The sequence below is a fragment of the Macadamia integrifolia genome, chromosome 10, assembly GCF_013358625.1.
Source record: "Macadamia integrifolia cultivar HAES 741 chromosome 10, SCU_Mint_v3, whole genome shotgun sequence".
In the NCBI taxonomy this organism is placed as follows: Eukaryota; Viridiplantae; Streptophyta; class Magnoliopsida; order Proteales; family Proteaceae; genus Macadamia; species Macadamia integrifolia.
In genome coordinates, this window is record NC_056566.1 from 15,851,286 (window position 1) to 15,877,731 (window position 26,446).

Below are 26,446 nucleotides of genomic sequence, written 5' to 3' on the forward strand. Positions count from 1 at the left end.
CTGAGAAGGGTTTAGGGTTTAAACCGTTGCCTTGTTATATTCTAATGACTAAAATGTCCCTGAAGTTTTCTGAAATACTCTAATGCTCCGTTTGGTTGCTCGGAAGTTCAGAAACAAAATTCCTAGTTAGTTAAGGTGTGTTTGGTTCTTAAGAAAAAGAAAAATCATCGTTACTTTATTTTACTATTTTTCTTCTCATCTATTTCTAGCCAGGAACACAATTTTAGTTCTTTCGTACGTTCAATAGTTCAGAAAAATATTTTAGTATGTTTTCTTGTACATGGAAGAAGGAAGTAGATCAACATCTCTTGTGTTTTTTATGGGAAAGGGAGATTTAAATAGAACAACACCGCTTGTGTGTGTGTGTGTGTGTGTTTTTTTTTTTTTTTTTCCACGGGAAGGGAGATTTAAAAATTGTAATAATTGAAAGTTTATCATTTCATATATATAAGCACATCATGAACTCAATCCCATTTTTTATTATAGAATTTATGTGCAAATTCTTTTTGCATATCTCTCACAAAAAAATAAGGAATTCACATACATACTGTCTCAAAATTCCTTATCTACAATTCTTAAAAGGATTTCTCATACATCCGAAATAGTACATAATACTTGGTATCATGGAAAACCCTCCCCCTAAATTTTAATAAAGGGCATCAATTTAGTGCTCTCCCAAAATTTAATATTCTATCTTAGACAATGTCTCTTTAAAATAGGAGGTTGGGAAAAACCACAAACTGATCATTTTTTTCATGACATTTCAAATCTTTTTGATGAAAACTGAAAATTTTTCTAAGTGTTTTGGAATCTCTGTAACTCCTCTTCTTAACTGTGATTGGTGGGAAGAAACATATGTCTTTCTTTTATATATATATATATATATATATATGCATGTCGTTGGACCTAGGGGTGTCAAAAAGGCCCAGTCAACCTGAACCTGCTTTAATTCGCCCTGAGCCCAAACAAGGTATGGATTGAGATTTCAGCCCATAGGGTGGGCCAGGTTTGAGAATTTTAGGCCCGAGCCGGGTTGGGTTGGGCCTGTGTTGAGGTCTCAACCCAACCCAACCCAACTCAACTCAACATAATTATAAATAGGTACTTACAGAATATGTCTACAAAAAGTCTTTCATTTTCCACAATCTATATCATGTTCTACTATTATATAAATACACGAAGTGGCAAATCTTTTACTTGACAATTTTGTCATTTCTTCTTCATTATTTCTTATTTTTATTCCTTTTTTATTTTCTTAAATTTTTGGTACCCATTTTTATTATTATTTTTTAAAATCATATATTAATTTTATCCACTTTCATTTTTTTTACTAAAACTCTTTCTCTCTTTCCTTTTTTCCTCCCTAAAACTCTCTCTCCCTTGTATTCTTGGAATTGACAATTTTGTCATTTTTTCTTTATTATCTCTTATTTCTGTTCTTTTTTTATTTTATTAAATTGTTGGTACTTTTTTTATTATTATATTTTTTAATATCATATATTAAGTTTATCCACTCTCATTTTTTTACTAAAACTCTTTCTCTCTTTCCTTTTTTTCCCCCCTTAAAATTCTTTCCCTCCCTTGTCTTCTTGGAAGCTGGTGGGTGTAGTACCTTGTATTTGTCTCGTTGGCAATGTCACGTTCTGTTTTTTCTTGGGACAACTGTGATTATCACCAAGAGACTCTAGAAAATTTAAAGACGACTGTCAAAAGCAGTAAGAAGCTCTGTGTTGTAAGCTCCTTCTTCCAACGTTATAGTTTTCTCATTGTCAACTTCCAGTTTATAGTTTACGTGCTTGATACATAATGGAAAATTTTATTAAAAAAGGGACTTCTCCCCATTTTTCTTTCCATTAGTTGCTGATTTATCTGAATATATTAGACACTTTTGGTTTGCATAGTCATAATTTTGTTGATACAGGTTTAACTACATTGATTTCTTATTATGTATTCTTTAGTTCTACTAAAACATGAAAAATAATTAATCTCCATAAAGAAGAACTTGTAATGGATTCCTCGAATTTTTTTTTTTTAGAAAGGGTTTTCTCCCACCCCTCCTCCCCCCTCTCCCGCTCCCCCTCCCCCCTCCCCCTCTCTTTTTTCCTTTCCATTAGTTCCTAATTTATTTGAATACATTGGACGCTTTTGGTTTGCACAATCACAATTTTGTTGATTCGGGTTTAACTACTTTGATTTCTTATTATGAGTTATTTAGTTCTACTAAAACAGGAAAAATAATTAATCTTTATAAAGAAGAACTTGTAATGGATTCTTTTGCAATAATTAATATATGACATTGATTCTGGTAATGCAATGTAGTTGGACTTCCCCAAACCCCATAGACGGTATGGAAAAGCGCTTGAGGTTAAGCAACATGGAGAGAATTCAAAATTTAGGAACAATGAATAAAACATTTGAGAAAAATCTTACATGTAGATCAAACTAGGCTATATCTAAAAGCTACATTAGAAGAGCTTTATATGAAGGTAACTTCTCATCAATGCATATATATATATATATATATAAAAGCTACTTAGTTGCAGGCAATGAAAATTAATTTGCAAGCAACATCACCGTGAAATGTAGGTAAAGTATTTGGTTTCAAATGTTATCTCCAATATTCTGAAAAACTTAGGACAATGAAGCTTTATAACCTCTCACATGGCTAGGAGCTTCAAGAAGAGTGCATGTATTCTCCTCGGCTATATGTAGATAAGAACTGTCCTGTGTACTGGGAATTCTAAATTATCATGATGATGTGGAACCATTCCATATCCTGAATAATAATACTCAACGCCTATATTCACCATCATGAGTCCAATTAGAGTTGACTAGTTCCATTATATACAAGAACCAAAATACATCTAGAAATAAGGGCTATTTCAGAGACTTTTTTTTTATTGCAAATTAAAATCACAGTTAGTATTCAATAAATGTATTTAGTTGTTTATTGGTTTCCTCCAATTTCTTAGAATTGTTCAAATATTCAATATCCATAGGGGAAGAATAAGCCCCTAGATATGAATTAACACAACATTAAACGCTCAAATGAGGGTGAGAAAGGGGTTTTAGTAGGGGTGTCAATCTTGAGCCCGACCAAGCCCGACTCACTTAAGGCTCGACCTAAACTGGCCCATTTAATAAACGTCGGGCTTCAACCGAGCCCGTTTATTAAACGGGTGTTCATGGTGCAGGCCACTAGCCTGTCGGGCACCCGACAGACCCGACTCACTTAAGAAGCTCGCTAGAACCGACTCATTTAGCCCGATCGGCCCAACCCCCTTAAAATATGCCTAAATACCTATTTTACCACTAATACTACAAAATATGAGTAAAGAATATATAGGACTAAAATATCCACATTCTAAATAGGACATTCAATTGTTAAAAAGAATGTAATTCTTGTAACTTATATTACATTTTAAAGACATGATTCCCTTGGTTCCAGAATTGTGAATGTTATCCTCCAGTAATTTTAAAGTCAATAGTTAATCCCTTTAAAAAAGGATTTTAGGATAGACACATTTAGAGCCCGTTTAGAATTAAATAGGTCCATAGCCCGTTTAAGGCTCGTTTAAGGTAGCCCGATTAAAGCTCGACATCGATTGGTCCGATTACAAATCGTATCATGCCCTCCAAATCTATGCCCGTTTAAGTAAATGGGCATTCACGGTACACAGATTTCACACCGTCAGGCCCTGTTAGTCCCAACCGAGACCGGCCCGGCCCTATCGATTGACACCCCTAGGTTTTAGGACCATTGTCTCCTATTCCTTCTTGTGGAGGTGGTGCTAAAGGTGTAGGAAGCCCTTGTTAACTAGGAGATGATACGTTTGGGTTGTGATGGTGCTAGTGGTGATGGGAGTCTTAGTTTGGTGGTGATGGGGTTTTGGCCACAAGGTTGGGTGATGCTGATTTACAAATGGGAGTAGGCCATTCTTGGGGAGAGATTCTTTTATGGATAAAAGCAAGACTTTTGGCAGTCCAATATGCATGTCTTTTTTAAAGAACAATATATATGAATCATGCAAATCAACTAAATATATAAATCATTCATCCATTTGTCATTTTCATATAATTTTTCATATAAAACTTATGTTATTAGAAGGTTTTTCATTCTTTTACAAGAGAAGTGAAGCTCAATTAAGAACGCCAATTGGTTTTGTTTCGGTTCGATTCGAAATACATCATATAGAAATTGTAACCATATAATTGGGCTGAGCTGGGCTGGGCTGGATTAGTTTTACTCATTTTTTGGGGTGGGGGTGGGGAAGAACATGAGAAACAGATGAGTTTGAAGTTTTAAGTAGACAGTTTTCTTTCACCCATGGTTAATGATTCACCCACAAATCTAAGATCATTATTTCTTCGCTTCTCTATCTCTTGAAGGTCTAAAATGTACTTCAGTGTTCATTGTCACCCATCCAAGCACAATGATGACCATGGGTGAAGGAATTCCTCCTTAGCTTAAGGAAAAAGGGATCAACAAAGTAAATACAAAGTTTTACCCACATTAAGGACATGCTTAACCAAGACACGAAAGCACATTTGGTCCTTTGGTATCGAGTGCAACCATAACAGAGTACGACATTAAGCGTTAAATTTCATAGCTTTCATGGTTTAATCTTTAAGTTTAATAGGTTTCATGATTTAAACATCATATTTAGAGTCTTGGTGGTGGTGGTGGGATTGGGTTACAACATCATGAGATAGCATTGTAAAATTAGAGCAAAATGGGAATAGTTCTGGAAATAAAAATTGTTTCCATTTTGGGATTTGTAGCATGTTGGCTCTGAGTCTCAAGCCGATAGTAATTTTTTTTTACTGGAAAACCAGCTTAATGTGAATTTACCCTATTTGTCCCTACCTCTAAATGAATGCATGTTATGCTAAAGGGCACTGAAAGTAAGGTTACAAGTTCTGTTTGTTACCTGTTTGACTACAAATAAACACACCCCCTTTTTATGTTTGATCCATTCAAGTTTTGAATCATTTAAAATACGTCCATATTGAACATCGTTACAAGATTGGCCCATAAGCAATATCACCTTTTGTCAATTACGATTTGAATAACCCAATTCAGCCGATCTCATAGTCTCATATCAATTCCTTGAACCATGCCCAAGACCTTGATTTTCATTAGGAAGCCTTCAACATTTTTATTTATTTTTTTATAGAATGAAAGCCTTCAACGATTCAAGTTAGCTAACATCATTATTGCCAGTCGTAGAAATCGATGAGCATGCGAGCTAGCAAAGTTGTTATTTTATGGAAAAAAAAAAAAGATAAAAAAGAAAGAAAGAAAGAAAGAAAGAAAGAAAGAAAGAAAGAAAGAAATAAAGGGTTAGATAACAATCTAGCCAACACTGAGAACTAAATTATTTCACTTCTCTATGGATCAATAATTGATCAGAAATTATACAATGCCGGAATGAAGTTTACATCAGCCACATTCACCATAGATATGCCCAATATACTTCATGCCTTGACCTTTGTAATGGCTTTCTTGTTTAGGTAATTTGACTTCTCTGTTTAGTATTTTATTGAACCACTTAATTTGTTTCTCACACTTATATGAGTTTTGTGTCATTTGTATGATGCTTTATACATGTGGGTTATTTCATGGTAATGCCATTTCAATTAGTGGTGAGTGATTTAAATGATAGAGAAAGTGAATATAAGGAGAACAAGAAGCATAGCTAAGGTGGTTGGAAATTTGGTGACAGTTGGGGGAGCAATGCTAATGACCCTAATTGAAGGTCCCTCCATAGATTTGCCATGGACAGGAAAAAAAAAAAAAATAGAAGCCTGTGTCCATCTACAACCTCTTAAAGAAGTCTTATGAACACATCCAATTGCTCCTACTGGGTTGGCTATCATTTTGTAGGTGATTAGCAATCTCTCCCCCAACATACCACCCATACATAGATCATCAATAACCAATCTTAATTAAATTTTCAAATTTTTTTTTTCCCTTTCTTGTGATGTTCTAGGCAATCACATTAAAGGCATACCTATGTGAGCTCTCTCTCACTGTTTGGATATATTGGATGGGCACAAATAAGGGCACTTTGGTTACCATTAAGAGAAGGCCACATCCATAATGTCTTGGAATATTATTTTGAATGTAAAACTGCATAATAGTATTTTCTATGAAGCAAGGTTTGTAGCAACGCTTCATGATTACTTGTATATTACAAATTTTACTTTACTGGTCTTCAGCTCAAATTGGTAGAGCAGTTGGAACACGATCATGTCTCAAGCATGTTCCCAGGGGATGGTGGTTCGAATCCATCAAGATCCTTTCTAACTTATTGTTCATAGCATGATAAATTAAACAATTATCCAGACGAAATAGTATCATTCATGATGTGTTCAACAATGGACAAAGACTGATACCTAAATCAAGTTGATTCTATGATGTTCTTTAGTATGCAAAATGGGTTTTTTGACCTTTTTTTTTTTTTTTACTAGAATACCTTAGTTGGGTTGCTCACCTTATTTGATTAAACATGCTCTCTACTTTTGTTCAACAATATGATTTGACTTTGGATTCATTTATACTTCCTTAAACATAGAAGTTCCTTAGTTGAAAGCACCAAACATATATGAAACCCTTCCCCAAAGTCATAGTTAATGCTTCCAAGCTAAGTATCACTCTCATTGAATTTTCATATATCATTTACATTGTTACACTATTTTAGAGATTAACATAAAAAAAATTTACCTTTCCAAATTCCATGCCGTCCCAACATGTTATGTACCAATATTGAGTTTACTCACAAATCAATGAGGACATAAATTTAGTTAGATGATTACATGTAGTATAGATCAAAGCATACGAATCTCTCTGTCTCTCTTTCTCTCACACATGCACACCCCCATCACATAAAAACCACACGTGTAAATGCATGTGTGTTTTTACTAGTGTATATATATATATATACATGAAAACTTTGTTCTTTGACCTCTGTAATGTATCGAGATCAAGAGATCAAGTAATCAGTAGTACTAGGGTGGGCTGGGTGGGGCTAAGCCCGACCCAATCAGGGTCCATTAGGGCTGGGCTAGGTTGGTTAAGCTCGACAGAGTTGGGCCTGGGCAGAGATATCTCAGCCCGACCTAGAGCTGGGCTGGCCTTGGGTTGAGTTAAGAGCCCTTAGGGTTGGACTGGCCCATTGACACTCCTACTTGGAACTACCTATTTATTTCCTCTAACTTCAAAAACAAAAAACTAACGGGAAAAAAAAAAAAAAAAATCTGAAAGAGAAGCTCCTGAATCAAAACATTCAACGCAGATGACGGGTCATCTCAGAATGCGGCCGAGGTGCCTCGACTTGACTCAAGCATGTCCTGGTTCAGGAAGAACCAGTCAGTTGCAGAGGTGAGAACAGAAGGAAGTTTGAATGCAAACAACCCCCAGGCCCCACCCTCGGCGAGAGATACATTTAAGTTCGATCCTATTTCTGTCTTCACCGAAACAGTCGGATTAGGATATTTCCCAAGCATTGAGACGTAGAGAGAAAAAAAAGATGAGGAGGATCGTCCAGTGAAAGGATGTGGGATGACCCATCTTCACCGAAAATTCAAGATGGGTCTTGGGCCACTTCCTCTAAAACAGGTAATTTCATTTCATTAATTTTCTGAAATTTTTTTTTTATTAGATTGTTAGAACAGTTGATTTTGTAATTGTAAATGAAAATTCTTTTCCAGTCAAATTTTGCATCTTTCACTGATAGAGCTGCCCTTATCCAAATTCCAACTGGGCTTCCCGTCCATTATTGGAGAGACTTCAGCTCTAATTTCCGATGCTGTAGTCATATGCCTTTTAAAGAAGTCTTTTACTCTTCCTCCCCTGATTGTTTCATGAATATATTTGTGAATAAAGTTTTATTTGGACCACTTGTAATTTTGTCTGTTATTCCAGCCTTGCTTCTAATTATCGGTGGATGCCTGGATGGTTTTATGTTTTATATATTTTATTGATTTTATTTTTTGATGTTTTAATGATCTAATTGAGTAATTGTAGTGTTGGTGTACGATGTCTTGTATTCCGTCAGAATTTAATCCAGGGAATACTGGTGCAACACATCGACAGGCAGGACAGCCATCCCGCTAGCCAGTTAGCGGACCGTGGGGGTTGCAAGGGGGCATGAGGCCTCCTTGCATAGCAGGGGGTGTAGGGGGCGCAACCTCCCACTCGAATTTTTTATTTGAGGGCAATTGTGTACTTTCCGGATTAAGGTTTTTTCGCTATATATTTGTAGCGAGAGTTTTTTTCTCTGTAATGCAAGTAATACTGAGAGGTGTCAGGACGAGCGCTGTAACCCTATTCTCCATTGATAGTGAAGCAAGATCTCATATCACCGAGGACGTAGGCAACCTTGTCGAACCTCGTAAAATCCGTGTGCATTGTTTGTTATGTTTTTCTATTATCTTTTGCATTGTTTTAGGGTTGTGTTTCTACATGTAGTTCATATGAGATATGGCTTTTCCTCTTAACTAAAGTAATTCCATGTCTTTTTTTTTTTTCCTTTGATTGTCAGTTACATTTGGGCCAATTTTATTGTTCTCAATAGCTACTTCTTGTTTGCTTGATTCAGTGATTAAAGTAAGTCAACAGTTTATTTCCATCAGGGGTTATTTATTAAATACTTAACTATTTCTGCTTTAATGTCCTTTTGGAATTCATATTCTGGATATCTTTGTGAAATAATGGATGAAAATGGGCACCTAATATTCCTTGAGCTTCATACTATTTTCCAGGGATTGTTCAGTTTTGAAGATATGGCCATCTGATTAGCTATAACATATTTACTTGTGTGATTGATGCCAAGCATTTGGACATTTCAACATAAAATTAAGCAATGGGTTAACTTGTGCAATAGTGTTTTATCTTGAACTTTGATGTTTCCTCGTGTTCGATTCCTATTTTATTCTGTTGGTGGTGTTCAACCTGGTAATTACAGGAGAACACTTCAATTTGAATATCATTAAATGTTTGATTTGTTTCTCATCTTGGATCATGGAATCTATTTTTTCTCCTTTAAAAGAAAATCTCTACATCTTTATTAGTTTGCTTCTTGCCAGCCACATTATGAGATTGTACCTTAAATAAGTGTATATTGATCAACACACTTGATATATCCCCTTAGTAATGTTTCGAACCATGAGATTGAGAGGCTTCCTTGGCGGGAACAGGGAATATTGACTGGGTGATTAGTAACATTCAGCTATAATTAGAAGCCCCAACATTTGTTTCCATTCTTTTTTTTACATAAAGGTTAAACAAACTAATTCCCTTTCTTCTTCTTCTTCTTGTCAAAACTCCTTTTTGTAGAATGTCATTGCATGATTGAGAAAATTGGGACTGGACTTGTTTGAGTTTTGTTTAATTTATTCAACAACAATTTTGTTGTAGCTTCTTCATCATATTTCATTCTTATCTAAATATTTGTCTCGGGTGGTTGGCATGAGGCACTTCAATTTCTAGCTGAGGTTGAAGTACTATTATGTAGAATATAAAGGGAAACAAGAGAGGGAAGAGAGAGGAAAAAGCTCAACGTTGGAGGAACTTGGAGAGGGAAAATGTAATCATCTCCACTTCTTATTGCTAATTGAAACAGAAAGACCAAAATATGAAGGACCAATGGCTTCCTGTCACGTGGGTCCCTTTGTGGAGGAAATGAACCACCAAATCAGCCGGTGCAAAAGCAAGTCAAGAATTGCAAGAAATGTTCAGCCGGGTTTTCTGGAGATGTACATTTCCCATGTCAGTTTCATCAATTTGCCTTTAAGATAATTCTGGTTCACATGGTTTGACAGAGGTTCCGTGTTTTTGCACTCTCCGTTTCCGTTTAGTTCACATAATGAGTATTTGGTGGAACTCTTTCCTCTAAAAGATTAATTGCGGATGGTTTTAAAGCATATGCCCTTCCTTCTACGGTTTGATACAATGTTTGCCCATTTGTTGGTCCTCGTCCTTTTTTAAGTTGCATTGATTGGGCACAGTATTAGGAGATATAATTGTTTGTTTGTTTGTCTGGAAAGGCATGATCACTTCAAGTAGGTTCTTCTTTCTGAATTTTGTTGTTCAGAAGAATATCCAAGAACTAATAAATAATCATCTAGTCCTTAGAAAAACAAAATACAACGGGAATAATCTCCAAGACCCAATAAGCGGTTGACTAATCAACCGTTGTCTGCTATTTGATAGCATGGTTCTCACTTTTTCAATTGTGTTGTGAAGTTTAAGAGAAAATTTTGCTGAATCAGTTTTCAATTTGTTGGTATTTTAGAGAAATAGTTTTATTTGGTTTCAAGAATATTTTCTTGTTTCCTGCCAGAATCCAATTTGTTTTCGGTGATTTTGGGCTTGATGCATTCATGTGGCCCTGCTGCCACATGACTTCCAACCTGCTTTAATGGCTGAGGGTGAATCAAGAACCTTATGAAGAATGGCACATGATTCTTACAAAAAATACTATGTGAAGAGGCTGTTGATCTGAACAAGCATATATCTAATGGTATCCTAACTCACTCACTCACTCACAGGTAGAGACTAGGATTGCAAATAGAAACCAGAATGGCAGCAGGGTTAGGTTGAACCAGCATTAAGAGAAAATTGTAACACACAAACTGCTGGTCAGATGGACCAGATATTCTGGTCAAAAGGTCTATATATGGACAGCCAGGACAGGGGTATACCAAATCTGAAAGTCCAAATGGCAGCTTTGGGTGTCCTCCCTCAATTAGGGACTATGGACCCTGCTGCAAAGAGTGTCTGTGATGATGGGCCGAAACTTAATGAGTGAACTCGAGAGGAATATCAGAACCAGAACAGAACTTGATTGTAAGTAAAACGGAAGTAGCAGCAATTTTACCATTCATAGATTGACTGGACAAAAGGTCGGTTTAAAAACTGAAATTGAAGGTGAAGAGTTGGGTGGACTAAGAGGATATGTTGGTCTCCTAACAACTAGAAGAAGATAGCCTCCTACGATCTCCTTGGAATCTCACCAATTACTGCTGTCTCTCACAACATGAGGCTTCTCTCAATCACACATGCCCATAGCAATGTCTTTTAATATGTCAAATTTATGAAGCTGACCCAAAGTAGTGGGCCTTGGCCAGGGTTTCAAGAATCGGGATCAGGTCGGAATCGGCCAAAGATTGATCCAGACTCTGGCCGATCCTTGTATGGAAACTAGGGTTAGGGCATGTTTTGGCTGATTCCATCCAATTTCTCACTGTTCCTGACCGATTCAGATCTGGTTTGGGTCGAAATTGGCCAGGACCGATCTGGATCCTGATTTCAGGTTTTTAAACCGTGATCATGGCTTAACTAATGCGGGGTTGACATTATCTACTTGGGGTTTCGTCTTTTGTCTTTGAATTGTAAAGGGAGGAGGAGTTGCTTATCCCATACTCCCATTGATTTATAATTTAGTTTTGGGAAGTGGTGGATTCAAATTTCTGTTGGTGAACAGATGCAGTGACACTTGTGTTTAGGTATGACCATGGTTTAAAGTATTTTCGATATCGATATGATACCTTCTGATATGTATCTTAAATTTAATCTATCGATACGATACATACCGATACGATACATGAAATTTTTAAAATCCTTTCGTATCGATATATATCATATGATACGTACAGATATGCATCAATACACCATCGATACACATTGATACGATATGATATGCATCGATTCGACTCTATGGAAAATATAAAATCGAGGTGAAATGTACGTTTCGATATGTAATGGTGAGTATTGGTATGAATCGATCGGTACGTATCGGTGAGTATCAGTATGTACCGATACAGTGCACTATGGTCATATAATAGCCAAGATGGGTAATTTTTCAGAAAAATACGATTTTTTGAGAGGGTTTATTCAAAGGTTGCTGTTAGCCATATTTCTCTCTAACTAAAGTGAAAATCAAGGTTGGGAATAAGGATTTTACATTTATGGGACAACTACAGACTTTGAATTTTTAGTGCGATACCCTTAATTTAGTGTTTATGCATAATACATGTCATTAATAGTTTTTTTTTAATAAATTCTTTATGCAAAAGTGTTTAAAAAATGTTTCCTATCCATTTATGTGTGTACCTTTAGCGTATTTTAGCATATCTCCGGTACGATATGATACCCTCTGATACATATCTTAATTTTAGCCAATCGATATGACGATCAATGCCAATACTTTAATCCTTGGGTATGACTTGTTTTTTCTTGATATTGAAAAGCTTCGTAAGGTAGGTTGCAAGGGGTAGGGGTGGGGGCGGGAGGGTGGGGGGAGTTGTGTATATTAGCTGCCTTCTGTACAGACTTAAAGTGAGTTGTGATCTATTTCTGAGATCTTGGGAAGCTTTCTTCCCCTCCCTCACACCACCAATAAATAAATAAATAAATAAAAGATATCTAATACCTATTTTTGTATTTCCCCAGGGAAAAACTTAATGAATGGATATGGATAAGACAAGAAAGAGTTATAGTTACTGGAGCAGACATGTTAGCATATATACATGCGCTTATTACGCACTTCATTCTTAAATTGCTGTGGAATATTGTTTATTTACTTCACTTTTTGTAACTTGGCATCAATTTCAGTAAATATGGTTGGATCCCATTTCTTAGACCACCAGAGTCTTTACTTTCAGACACAGAGATATCCATAGTGGTTCATTATGGATCAGTCTGGTCCCTCAGTCCATGATGGTCTAGAGTTATTAATTATTAAGAAAGCTTAATGCATCCCTTTGTTGAACTTATTTGTTGGGATCAGGCTTCTGCGCCACTATTGGCTTTTGAAAAAACTTGTGCGCAATAGTGTTGTATCAAGGGCCGACCTTCATGGTAGATTTAAATTGTTTCATTTTGCAGACCACTTTCTGGATGGGCCATAGTCATAGACAATTTGTTTTGGCCTTTATGGTTTACCTATAAGAGTGCCTGGATAAAAGTCAACGCAAGTGAATTCAAAATTTACTTTGTATTCATCATTGTATGATTTGATGTGCAGGATGAGCTTGACAAGGGTGTAGAAATGTCATTTGTACCCATACCTGAGCAGCAACAAGATTCTAATGTCAATACTTGTTTATCATTTTCGGTTCTAAGCCTTCCAACGCAGCTGGAAATGGGTTGAAATCGCATGCAATTCCGATCTCGTACAATTCCGTGCAATACCACCTTCAGGCGGTGACACGTGTATTGATACCAATACAATGGTCCAGATCTGGTATAACTAATAAAACATTAAATCAATGAAGAGACATTTAAATCAGATCTGGACCATTGTATTGATATCAATACACGTGTCACCGCCTGAAGGTGGTATTGCACGGAATTGTACGAGATCGGAATTGCAGACGATTTTTTTCCAGCAGGAAATATAAACATTCCTGCTATGCTAGTGGCAAGTCTCTTGGGTTCGTCAATGCGCTTCAATGTGGGCAAGGCCAAGAATTGTGTCTCCTTCAATCCTCCATCCACTCCCATCAAGGGAAATATACCGTTCGAAGTCGTGGGCTTCTTAGAAATGTTGAGACATTGTGTGCGGATTAAGGATCAATTGTAATGAGTGAGAAACTGTGCAACAGAGTTTCACAGTTGTTGATAGTTCATCTGTCAGTGTTCTTGTTCTTGACTGTCATTGCCCCCTCTTCTCTCGCTTATTCTTAGGTCTTCTGTTGATAGTCGTCTTGAGTACCGGGTTTGATTTATTGAATTTCAGGCGTCAAGAGTTTGTTTCTTATTGTTTGTTATACAGCACTAGATCGGATTTCTTAAATTTTGAAGGATGGATGGTTTTTTTCAGTACACTTTTCACTGAAGTGATTGAAGCGAGAGTCTGGCTTTCCGTTGTAGTCCTCAAATGATATGGAGAGGACTTAGATTTCCCATATGTGCAATGAGAATATTGAAAAACCTCACATACTGGAAATGTCTAAGGATGGTGAATCATTATCTGGGCTGAAACTTTGACATGTGAATAAGGGACATTGGTACCTATCCGTGAAATTTCAATTCCATCTTCTGTTTTTATCCCCTCCCCTCATACAATTTTACAATGTATGAGGATGCAAGCAATACTCATTTAGCTAACTCCATTTAGTTGGCATAATGAGTCAAGTAAGCTGAGCCAGAGCACTAGATGTGAAACAGGATTCGGGTAGCCAAACCCATTTCCTGTGGAACAAGTTAGAGTAGTCTTGAGTCCTCTTGGCTAAGAGATTTTAGAGATGCCATTGCTGGAATCGGGGGCAGTATAGAAACTATACCATTGTGGATATTGGGAATTTTGGAGTTACTACATGACATGTGATCATTAAGTAAGCAAGGACTTGGCAGTGATGGCACATAAGAGATGCTAGAGGTTATTTGTTTTGGAGAACTTAAGGGATGACATGTGATCATTAAGTATATGTTGGCCTCTGAATCAGTTGTCATGTGTCAAAAAGAAAAGAAAAAAAAAAATGAGGAAAAGGAAAATGAAACTACCTCCACTAAGCATTAACCACTGATGTGCTTTAGAAACATAGGCAGAAAGAGAAGAACCAACTCAGCCAGGTATATCATTTGACAGTGAAAGAAACTTCATTATAGTTGGGAGTTGGGAGAGGTGGTGTAAAAGCTTAGACTTTTATTACCTCCCCACGCACTACCCTTTAAGGATTCTTGATGACTTCACATTATGTATAAGCCAGTGAAGCTTCTTTTTAAGTTTTTAATATTATTAGGTGAGGACAAATGTGGGGACCTTTGGATCCACAATCAAAGCAATGGCGCATGTGTGTATCACTTCACAACAATGAAGAAGGATGATTAAGACCCTGATCCATTTTTACACACAAACCCCTCAAGTTCTTTCTCTCTCTACATAGGTACATGCAATGAGGTCTCTCTGTCAACCCTCAGGTTTTCTTTAAAGTTAAAACTCCATCATTGCAGGTATGATGCTTGAGTAAGGAAATGTTGGCTAAATTATCGGCCATTCCATTGGGGTTTTCTGGTAACCCTCCATGTCAATAGGTCGGCAAGATTTGAGATTTAAGATGTGTTTGGTATGCATCCTCAAATTATATTTTGGGTCTGGAATATATTCTGAAACATGATTATTCTCTATTTTCTTGTTTTAGATTGCTTACTGGACCTAAAATCTATTTTGAATGCATATCAAACATGGATCAAGGCTCTTCTTTTATGTATAACAATAATAATAATAATAATAATAATAATAATAATAATAATAATAATAATACTCTTTTCACATGTCAAACAATGGGGTCCACGCCAAATTCTCTCTTGTTTTGATCATGTAAAACCCATATGGATGATATTCCATTCTTTAGACCTTCATTGGTGTAGCATGCAGAATATTCCTTCTTACACTACCCTTTGAAAACCTTTTCCCAAAAAAAAAAAAAAAAAAGGATATGGGGTAGCCTACGCTAACCAGGGAAACAAATGGAATGGCTATGGCGGTTCTTGAACCTGTAATAGATGGATGTAGTTTTCAGGGCAATTGAGGCTGTATGTGTGGTTCACTACCTTAGTGGGACACTATACGACACTTCTCTTTTGTGTCTTTATTCTTTTCATTCTTAACCATTAAAACTGTGTTTGATGTCTCATGCGATGTGGCCATATGGAATTATAGAAGTTTCTCTCTCCCAAAAGAGGAACATGTCACGGACTCACGGGCCTTTGGCTTTCAAGGTCAAGTTGAGGCCTCCCACTATCAAAGTCAGCTAAACAGTCACCTTCTCTGGAAAACAATACAAACATACCAATAACCGTAGTAGGTTATCCTACAAAGGAAAAAAAAAAGGAAAAAAATGGTTTTAAAGGTGTCAAAAGCTGGTCCACATCAGTAAATCCGATCGGAATCCATCAATTAAAGCTTAAAATCAGATTGATCGATTAATACACAATTCAATGGCGGGTCTAAACAGATTAACCGGTAAATAATCTCAATAACACAAGTCCAGTTATAAATCGATATATATATATATATATATACATATAATTCATAGCCTTAAATAGATAAGAACTAATTAAACCCCACGAAGTGACCGATTGACACTCTACAAAACCCTTCTATATATATATATAAATATAAATATATATATATATACATAGCCTTAAATAGATAAGAACTAAATAAACCCCACGAAGTGACCGATTGACACTCTGCATAACCCTCTTAGGACTTGGAAATCCATATTATATATATATATATATATATAATTCATATCCTTTAATTAGATTAGAACTAATTAAACCCCACGAAAGTGACCGATTGACACTCTGCATAACCCTCTTAGGACTTGGGAATCCATCCTTTTACGACTCCCTAATCGAGATTTCCTAGAGGTTACTTTCGCTTCGAAGTTGGCAGAATTCTTCAAAAGACTTCATAGCTTCTTCATGCATAATCCTTGAGGCTCAGAACAGCCACACTCACATCAGAGTCCAGAGACAAAATTTCAAGCTTTACTAATGTATTATTTTAAGAGTAGAGAAAGAGTGCACAAAAAAAAATATGAGCAGAGAAAGAAACCAGGTTGCCTACATCTCATCAGCTTTGTGGTTTTTAGTTACCAAGTTTTAGCTCTGTATCGGATGGTTAATATCATCCGATTGTTGACCATTGGTGGGCCAAGTATGAGGTGAGCAGGGGACAACATATGTCATCTTGTCATCCATTCAGGCTTTTAATAACATTTTTTTTCGGGAGTGGGGTATACACCAGATGACATTTGTTAAGTTTTTCATTTCTGAAAGATTTAGAGCCATCCAAGTTCTCCTCCAGTCTCTTTCTACTGAGGATATCATATCTGCTTTTGTTCTCTTCTTTCAGACTCTACTCCACATTTCAAATCTTATCAACCTCTTTAATGCTGAAAGGGTCTGATGCAATTGAAGCATTCGTTAATAATATCAGAAGCCAATCAACTTTCACGTTTTCTTTTTTCCAATGTCTCAATCTTTTTGGTTGGTATGCAACGTTCAAATTCAGATCTTTCAGGTTTCATTCAACTCAAAGCTTTGGTTTTGATGATGTTCCATGAGTAAATTTTTAACTTAATCGGAGTTACTGTTTAGGGTTCTTTTTGGGGTTAGTCACCCGGTAAAGTAGAATGCTGGATTTGTCTCACAGTTTTGTGTTTGTGTTTGTGTTGAACTGTAGACTTTCCAGCTAATATTTGATATTTATAATTTCCTTATGCTGCTATTGATTAATCATTGAAGATTTCCCATTTCCCATTCTTCTTAATTCTTATTTGCCTATTTGGGTTTGATCTTGACAGTAACATTTGTTGGAGGATAGACTTGAAGGAGGGTATGATGGTCACCGATGGGATGCAATGATTTAGTTTTCCACCAGGAGGTTGCAAATTTTTTCCTTCGATAAAATACTGAAGAAGAGGAGATTTTTCTGGATAATTTTGGCGCTTTTTCTAGAGCGACCCACTTCGTGGAAATCAAATGGGATTTCGGATCTTCATCTGAGATACAGAAAACCCAGAAATCTTTTATGGGCTATGTTTTTGTTCCAGAAGGTTTGCTTATTCTTTTTTCGTTGCCCTTTTACAATCGCTTGCAAAGGTGGGTTTCCCAAAAAGAAAAGGAGATTGTAACTTTGGCTCTTCTCTGAAAGAACTGGGATTATCGAAAACATATGATTTTTGGCTGTTCCTGGATGGTTGATAGCTTCTTCGAATGAAGAGTTCTTCAGTTTGGATTCGAACTTCAATAGATTTTCCAGTTTATTTCTTTGGGAATTCCCCTCGAGTTCAATGTTTTCTGCTATTTCCTCTTATTGTTAGAAGTAGATAATTGACATTCATTCAAAATTAGAAACCCTTTCATCTTTTAGTTGACTCATGCAGTTGAGCTTTTTTTTTTTTTCGTCTATTGAATTGTCCTGGCTGTGAAATGGGTTGCTTTTAAATAGTTCCTCCTCCAGAAAATTTAATGTGGGTTTTGTTTGGCAAGTTCCACTGCCCTTCTTTCATTTGCTTTTGCAAACCTTCTTCTCATCTGCTCTCTCCTTCCCCATTGAAATTAGAGAACATTCCACATGTTCCTTCTCCTTTATCTTCGGTTCCTGACGCTGTGGGTCAGTTTTCTAGTGAGACGATTGGGGTAAAGAATGAAAGTTTTAATGGAAATCAAGTTGAGAATTTTCCAAAAAGCACTCTCCATTTGTCAGTTGAGACGATTGAGGTAAAAAATGAAAGCTTTAATGGGAATCAAGTTGAGAATTTTCCAAAAAGCAGTCTCAAGAAGCCGTCTTCAGAATCAGGTGTTAAGAAAGAGGTTGAAAAGGCCAGAGTGCAGTGGATAGATTTCTTAGGGAAAGAACTTGTTGAGATCAAGGAATTTGAACCTAGGTTTGTCACTCTTCTTTCTTTTTTACATTGAATTCTTCTTTAATTATCTGGTTTGATTTCCTTTTCGCATATATTGTCAGAGTAATTCTTCTGCGCGAAATTGTTCTTTTAGTGTTGTTTAGGACTCAACATTGTTTCACATTGCGGGCATGATTGAATTGCAATTTATTTTGTGAATAGTAGGACTTTAGGGACAATCCAGATTTAGCAAAGTTGGACCTTTGATGTTTGAATGTTAGACTTATGGAGAATATGTATTCTGAATTTCTGATCCTAACTCCTCATCTAACATCGTGTTTGACATGATACTTTTGGCTGTTAGTGAACTTGGTGGGAAGCAAATTAGAGAAATGTATTAGATAAGTTACATTGTCAGACAGTGATTGAGATGATGGTGGAAAGACAATTAGAGAACTGTATTCCTGCCGAATGAAGATTCCTATTGAATTTTTCCGTAGTTATAGAATTGGCTTCACTCTCAATATCACTCCCTTCCTACCCACCCCCTCCCAAAAAGGGGGGGGGGGGTGGGGATAGGGGGAAGGTAGAGAAAAGTAGTAGCTTCACTGTATGCACTTCAAAGGATCTTGTCTCAAAGATACGTTTTGTGGTATTCTGATGAGCGTTGTTCTTTTAGTCAGTTCATTTGGTTAAACAAGAATGGCTGGTGAGTGAAATCAAACCGATATAACATGTGATGGTTATAACATAGAGGTCATCCTGATTAAAGATGGCTACTTTTAGATTTCCAAGGTTGTTCTTTTTAGGTTTAGTGAGTTGAATTTGATTTGGTATTGATAGTTCATGCTTGCTAAAAGGTGAGAAGGGAATACATCAAATTGGACATCAATTTGGAGATGGTGGAATAAAGACCTGGATCCATTCAGGAATGTAGATCATTATGCTCAGAAGTTGAAGGAAGATATGGTTCTGGTTGGAACAGAGTAGCTTAAATGATCAATGATAGTTATTCACTTATGATGCCAGTTATAAAAATAATTGAGAGAGTCATAATGATGAACTTGGTTTTCCTATTGTCTGGAACTCAAGCATAATACTTTTTTCTTAATCTGATTCCAGATGTTTTCTGGTTTACATTGTGTGCATTTAATATTCTTGACTTGGTCTCTTTGAATCTGTATAAGGTAGGGGAACCGTCTCTGGTGTTTGGGTAACATATTGCATATTTCTTTGGGAAAAGGGTTCCCGCATGGCCTATGCACCATGGAATCTATGGATAGGCACCTATTTCCGCCACGCAGGTTCAATGGGGAAAATCTTGGACCACAAGAGGTTGCATGGACCTCTAAGGGGGTACATGGACATACTTGGGAGAGTATGCCAATACATGGGAGTAATCTGATTGGAATCAACTCTGAAATTTGATACAGGACCAATCCAGACCATCACGATAAGTTCCAACATAGATGCCCCATCACTCTAGGCGTGCTGCTCCATGGTGGATGGCCACCTAGGGAACTTTTTACCTATTTGTTTTGTCTAATCATTTGGTATTTAAACTTTGTATAAACCCACTGACATAGTTAATAGGCCATTTTTCTTTGGAGCTTCCATTAATTTGCTTGCAATAACAGGTTATGTTATTTTAACTGATTAATGTTTTTCTCCATGTGCTTCAATGAGCCTCAAACAGGTTGTCTTTGGGTGTTTTTCCTTGTGATTGTTAACCCATTGTGACAATGGCTACATTTTATGAGGTAATTCAAGTTTTCCAACTGGAGTTGTTACTGATGAAGTAATTAGAGACTTTAACTCTCCAAGATCCTCTCCAACAATATGTCTGAATTTTGGGGTACCACCCTTTTGGCGCTTGATATCCTTTTGTTCCTTGATTGAATTAATTTCTTTGTGATCTTTTGGAATCTTTCTCCTTAGAAATGGAATATTGATCAAGGGTTCTGAGATTCCTAAAAGTTGTGACACCATTTGTTTTTCAATGTCATGTCTCATGATATACTTTGAGAATTTGAAGGGGAACCTTATTCAAAGTAGCGTCCAATACAGTACAGTAGCCATTCTGGAGCATCTGGGTGATGCGGTTCACAAAATAGCGCATTTTCTATCATGAGATTTAATTTGGAACCATTTGAAAGAGGGGGGGGGGGGAGACCCAATCTCCATCCACGCTGCTATGCAGATGATTCATCTCACTTGAGTCTTGAAGGCCATTAAATCTTGGGTGTGAAGTTCTGATGAACAATGAGGGAGGAGTAGCCAATAGTGCTAGGAAATCTTCTTTGTCATCTCTGTCCCCAAGGAGCTAATCAACCAAGAATCGAACTTGTCTAAAAGAATAATATCAGATGCTTCTACTGCTTGGGGCTATGAGGATATTTATGTTAAATATTTTAGCAAAATGGTTGTGGTTTTTGTTCACCTATCAGGAAAATCATTTTGCCCTAGTAGAACTGGATGTATATCCTGGATCTAACTAATCCTCTGTAGAATTACTTGCCACTTACTTTTTGAACAGTGTTTGTAAGTGCTACAAATCTATGGATTTGATTGACCAGTTACATTCTGCTTGGTTCGTGCCATCTATGTTGGTGTTTCTGTTTTATTTTATTTTTTTGAGGGGTGGTTGGTGGTTGGTGGTTGGTGGTTGGGACACTCTGTTAATGCAATTAGAAAACAGGAAATGGAAGCTTTCTATAATTTTCGTACTAGATGTTGTGTTGAGCTATTCATGAATTAGAACTGTTCAGTTAGTGAGTATCCTCTTTGGTCGACCATTACCTCTAAATCCTGTCAATGACCTATCTTCACTGTCCATTCAAGGAAAAAACTTTGATGGAATGTGTACAATGGTTATGAACTCTGAGAATCTAAGAATGATTTTATGCAAAAAAAAAAGGAGAATCTAAGAATGATCTTATCTGTATATATTGACTATGGCCATCCATGGGTTGGTCAAGTGAATAAGGTCAAAAGTTCATAATGACTGAGACAAATGTATGATAAATTAGGGTGATCACAAACCTTCAACGGTACAGAAACACTATCATTCTTGTGTAATGCCATTTACTTAATGATCATTGCCATTCTGTTTGGTATTGGTTGTTGCAACCTAATATTCTTTTATTTATTGGTATATTTTCCAGTGAATCAGAAGATTCAGATGATGAAGGACAGGGTCATCGGGGCTGTGTTTGTGTTATTCAGTGATTCTGCTTATTCTGCTTTCTTCAGTACCCTATTAGCTACAGCATGGGCAGGAAGACAACAACTCCCATTTCCTTGGGCTCCATGTTCTGGTCATGTGTAGTTTCCGTTTGGGTTTAGTCCCTGAATGTGCAGCCCAATGTTTATGATGGATAACATCAACCAATTGAGCTGCAGGGTCGAGCTCAAAAGAAATTGCTTCCATTGCTTTAAAATCTTCAAAAGAATGTACTTCCAGTACATTGCAATCTCCAATGGCATTCTTTTCAAGCAAGGGATTTTATTTAGAGAACTGTACTGAAGCCAGGTGCCATTCCTTCCATTATTTTCTCACTAGGATCTGAATTAGGAATCTTTCTTTGTGTTCAATTTTTGTGCACAATGCTTTCCTTCTATTAAAGTAAAAAAGGGAAAAAATGATTTAGAAGAAAGATTCATTTTTTATCCCAGTTTAGGTCCTGACTTGGTTTTGCATCTGATTGTAAAAAATAATCCCACACCAACTCAGATTATTCCATCAATGAACACTTCATTTTTCCATTCAATAGTTCCTGTTCTGTTATGTTGGAAACTTGGAATATTTGATCCCCACTCTCCTTGTTTAGAAATATCAGAATGGTAAATGGAATTTGTACATTTTGCTGCTCTTTCTGCATTTTACATTTATTTCTTAATCGTTGAACAGAACAAGAAGGTGCAACAGATTTGGGAATAATTTGTTCATGTGGGTGATATTGGAATGCTTTTACAACCAATGATTGAGCTTGAAAGGTTTGATGGTGATGGATTTATGAATTGGATCCGGTGGTGGGTCACCTAAACATCCAGCATTCACTCAGTTGAATTGGTTTTTAATCAATCTCGACGTCATTTAATTGTTGTGTGTGAAGTATTACAACATTAAGTACATTGAATTTTCCTCGGAAGCAGTGGTGTTATCCGACCAGGAGAGGGTCTAAGAGCCTTGCCCAGCCTGGACATTGGGCTCATGTTCAAGCCTTAGACCGCACCTCAGATCAGTCCCTAAGCTTAGGTTTTCCAAGTAATATCTGCACTTGTTTGTGAATTGTGACTGCAACTAGAGTCTCTTAAACTAATTCTTTGCAAAATTTTCTAGAGGCTTAGTTTGTTTCCAGGTAAAAGTCACATAAAAGAATTTACCTGGAAATATATGATGCCATCATAGGAAAATATCCTGAGATTGCTATATTGCTGGATTACAATGTTAAAACTTAATAAACTAAGGGTGGGTTCATATTTAGTTTAACTTATTGATAGTATCTGTAACAACTTTGGAATCAGAGAGAACATTTAGTTGCATGATGTCATGCTTCTTTGTTTTTTAATCCTGCTCCAGATCATGCATGCTTTTTTTTATTTGAATCACTTTCCAATCTGTATGATATAAGGTGGATTGCATGTAGTATGTATTGTAGAGGGAAAAAAAATCACAATTGTTGAAACAGTGATAAACAAGTATCTAATGAGCCATAATATGAAATTACGTGAGAGGATTATCAAAACACACTTCAGAAAATAAACTATTATTTTAGAGAACCTATTTTTTTTAATGCCAGAAAGATCCACGATGGAAGCTACTCTCAAAAAAGTCTATGACATAATTCCTAGAGATTTAATGTGGTATATATATTAGAGAAGAGAAGGGTTTCAAATAAAATATGTGGACAAAATTAAAGATGTGTACGATGGTGTGGTGAGTGGTGACTAGCGTAAGAGGATGTTGATATGGATGTTTGGCAAAGCTAGGAAGGACCAAGTAAAGAATGACCACATTAGAACTAAGTTGAGAGTAGCTCTAATTCTTTGGAAGTTACGAAAAAGTTGTTTGAAGATGGCATGGACATGTTCAATGGAGAGGCTTTGAGATTCTCTTATTTTGGGTCCATGGATTTAGAATCAATTTTCTTTCTCTTCATTTAATAGATTCTAAATCCATGGACCAGGAACGTATAAAAATGTTCTTGTACGTGAACCTGATTTGTTCACTAAAAGAGCTAGGTGCATGATTAAAATAACCTTAGGAGAGGTGAGGATATGCATGCATAGCTTATGCCTTATGTTGTGTATGACTCAGAATAGAGTTTGATTGGAGAAAAAGGATCCTTGTAGTCGACCCCATGTAGTTGGGATAAGACTGTTGTTGGTGTTGCCGATAAACAATTACCTAAGTATTTTATACAGTATAATAGGAATATCTTTAAACAAGCAATTGACTAATTTGTTTCTTCTTTTAGCAAAATAATAATAATAATAATAACTTATTTCTTAAGTGTGGAGCAAATTGATTAACACAATCAGTATAATAAGGTGTATGTTTAAGGAATTGAATGCAGAATCGGTTGCTTGATTATGTGGGCATCAACCACCAATCAAACTCTTTGCCGGTTCAATGCACGGTTCGGTTTGAAAATTTATGGTAGCAAGTCCATTGAATCTCTTAGAAAGTAGAAAAAACTAGATCATAGGGGATGAGATTGACCCACCTGTTTTGGTTCCTAAGTTGACTTGGTAGACCGTTTCGGTTGATGTGGACTGATTTATCAGTGATTAATTAGGTATGTGGTTCAGACCGTATTGAAAGGCTCTTTGTACATTAAACTAAAAATGGGCTTATCGATGAATAGTGCAGTTGAAGAGATAGAAACCTTTTCCTACATTTTGTTGTTTTCCTGCAATTTATATTTATAGGGTTTATATATATCTAAAGAGATAGGGGAATAACAAAATGACAAAGATCTAGGTGATCACACCAAACATCCATTGGAGTTAAAATCTTCCGTCTTGTGTCTAGCAAAATTTGAAAAAAATAAAAAATAGATTTTTTTTTTTTTTTTTTTTAATTTCTAAGAAATTATGCCACCAAATGACAAAGATTGTTCAACTGAACTTGTCAGTTATATCATTAATTAAATAATTATAAAAAAAAAAAAAAGGAAAATAAATTTTCATCGCTATGGGAGGGAGATCTCAAAGGATTATTATGATTTGTGACATCGATATTTAAAAATTAAAACCATGATTACAGTATTACACCAATAATAGAGAAGAATTTGTACGTCTCTCACATTTTATTGTTCCTTTCTTATCATATTCCTCATTTAATATGTTGTTTACTTCTCACGCTCTTGGATGAGATGCCAATATAAATTAAGAAGGCAGTATATAGATAATAGATCCTTCTCTTATGTCTGAATTTAATATTACAGAGAAAGAATCAACCAAACTCGTCACTATTTTTTCTTTTCTTTTCTTTTTAATAAACAAAAAATAAAGAACAACACAACCACACGCTCGCTGGGTAGCTTACAATAATATGGAAAAAATCATCTGTTTTTCTCATCCATGTTTTTCCTTGTTTTGCTACCTGCAAAACACGACACGTGGACAATTTTAAGACCAATGCAACGGATGTAATAATCTTCACCCAACCTTGACCGCTGATCTTAAAGTTATCCACATGTCATGTTCTGCAGGTAGCAAAACAAGGAAAAACATGGATGAGAAAAACAAAGGATTTTCATCCCAATAATATCTTCATTGCCTACTTGTAGCATGTAGGGGTGTCGTGTCGTGTCATGTCAACGTATGGATTGCACCGGTTAAACTGATTGGACTTGAGCAGTTAAAATCGAAACCAGCCTGCCTGATGTGGATCAAAATCCTCTGTTTTTCCTTGTGTTTGCTACCTGCAGAATGCGACACGTGGACAATAAGGAGACCAACGGTCAAGATTGAGTGAGGATTATTACATCCGGTGCGTTGGTCTTAAAGTTGTTCACGTGTCGCGTTCTATAGGTAGCAAAACAAGGAAAAACATGGATGAGAAAAACAGAGGATTATTTTCCGCCTGATGTTGGGCCTAACACGATTATCGTTTGTCTGGGACTTAAGATTCTTTCTTGATGGTTGACGTGTGGGTGCCAAGTGAAACCTGTAACCGACTTTTCATAGCCGGAGCCCGGAGGTAGACCATCGACCATGTACTGTATAGCAGGATCAGCCCATTGACAATTTGATTAGTCTAATTATAGCCCACTTTAATTCGATTATAGGCCGATAACTGATACGACAGAATATAAAGTTGGTTCATGCCTGGCCATTGATACCGATACGTATTGGGCCAGATAGGATTGATTGCTGATTAAAATACCGATACCTTGCTCACTGAGACCAATTGGTGAGAAGCTGTTGACGTACCGTACCTAGAGGAGGGGCGTGCAAGAGGACTGAACCCGCAAGCAAAGCTACCCAACTTTAGGGTGGGGGGCCATCGGCAACCAAACACGCCGCTCTTGGTTTCCCAAAGCTTGCGGCAGCGTTGACATGTGTATCCAGTCATCACTCATCACACATTGTAGAGGATGAGGATCAAAATTTAAATTAATTAGGTAATATTGAGATGCCAACCCATCTCGTATCTTCATATTTCTGATTTGCTGTTTGTTCCCCGAGATCCCTCTATTTGTCTCACCAATCGCCATGGTCCTTCTATCAATTCGGAGACCAGTACACTACTACTAGTAATGAATAGAAGATCCGTAGTAGATTGGAGAATTAATTGAAGGGATATCGTCGGAAGAGAGAGGAAAGAAGTGAATAATCGGAGAACAGAGAGAGAGAGATGGTTTTCAGCAGCGTTGTATTGTTAGCTGCGGCGAACATGTCGGCGGATGTGTGCCAATACTTAGCTAGTTATCCGGAAAGACTGAGCAGCCAGCAAGTATTGGAGCTCATCTGTTGCTTCCCTTTGCAGCGCTTGGGCCGTCTTGCTCTCTGTTTGTGGACTTTCTTCTGTTTGCCGCCACCCAATTCTTACTACAGTTTCTCTTCC

At 36.7% G+C, this 26,446-nt stretch overlaps 1 protein-coding gene across 3 annotated transcripts; it reads left to right on the forward strand.

The window, feature by feature from the left end:
* Nucleotides 1-16,536: 16,536 nt before the first annotated feature.
* Nucleotides 16,537-22,230, forward strand: LOC122090609. 3 transcript variants are annotated; one of them, XM_042660248.1, is made up of 3 exons: nucleotides 16,537-16,683; nucleotides 17,326-18,411; nucleotides 21,534-22,230. In XM_042660248.1, the coding sequence occupies exons 2-3, from the start codon at nucleotides 17,993-17,995 to the stop codon at nucleotides 21,595-21,597; spliced, it is 483 nt and encodes a 160-aa protein (XP_042516182.1). In that variant the 5' UTR covers nucleotides 16,537-16,683; nucleotides 17,326-17,992; the 3' UTR covers nucleotides 21,598-22,230. The 3 variants fall into 3 exon arrangements, with proteins under 3 accessions (XP_042516182.1, XP_042516180.1, XP_042516181.1); XM_042660246.1 differs by lacking the exon at nucleotides 16,537-16,683 and adding an exon at nucleotides 16,756-17,042; XM_042660247.1 differs by lacking the exon at nucleotides 16,537-16,683 and adding an exon at nucleotides 16,756-17,012.
* Nucleotides 22,231-26,446: the final 4,216 nt, after the last annotated feature.

Coding starts and splice junctions, on each gene's coding strand:
- LOC122090609 (XM_042660248.1), top strand. CDS start 17,993: ATGTGGGTTTTGTTTGGCAAGTTCCACTGCCCTTCTTTCATTTGCTTT. Junction 18,412..21,533: donor ATCAAGGAATTTGAACCTAG/GTTTGTCACTCT, acceptor TATATTTTCCAG/TGAATCAGAAGATTCAGATG.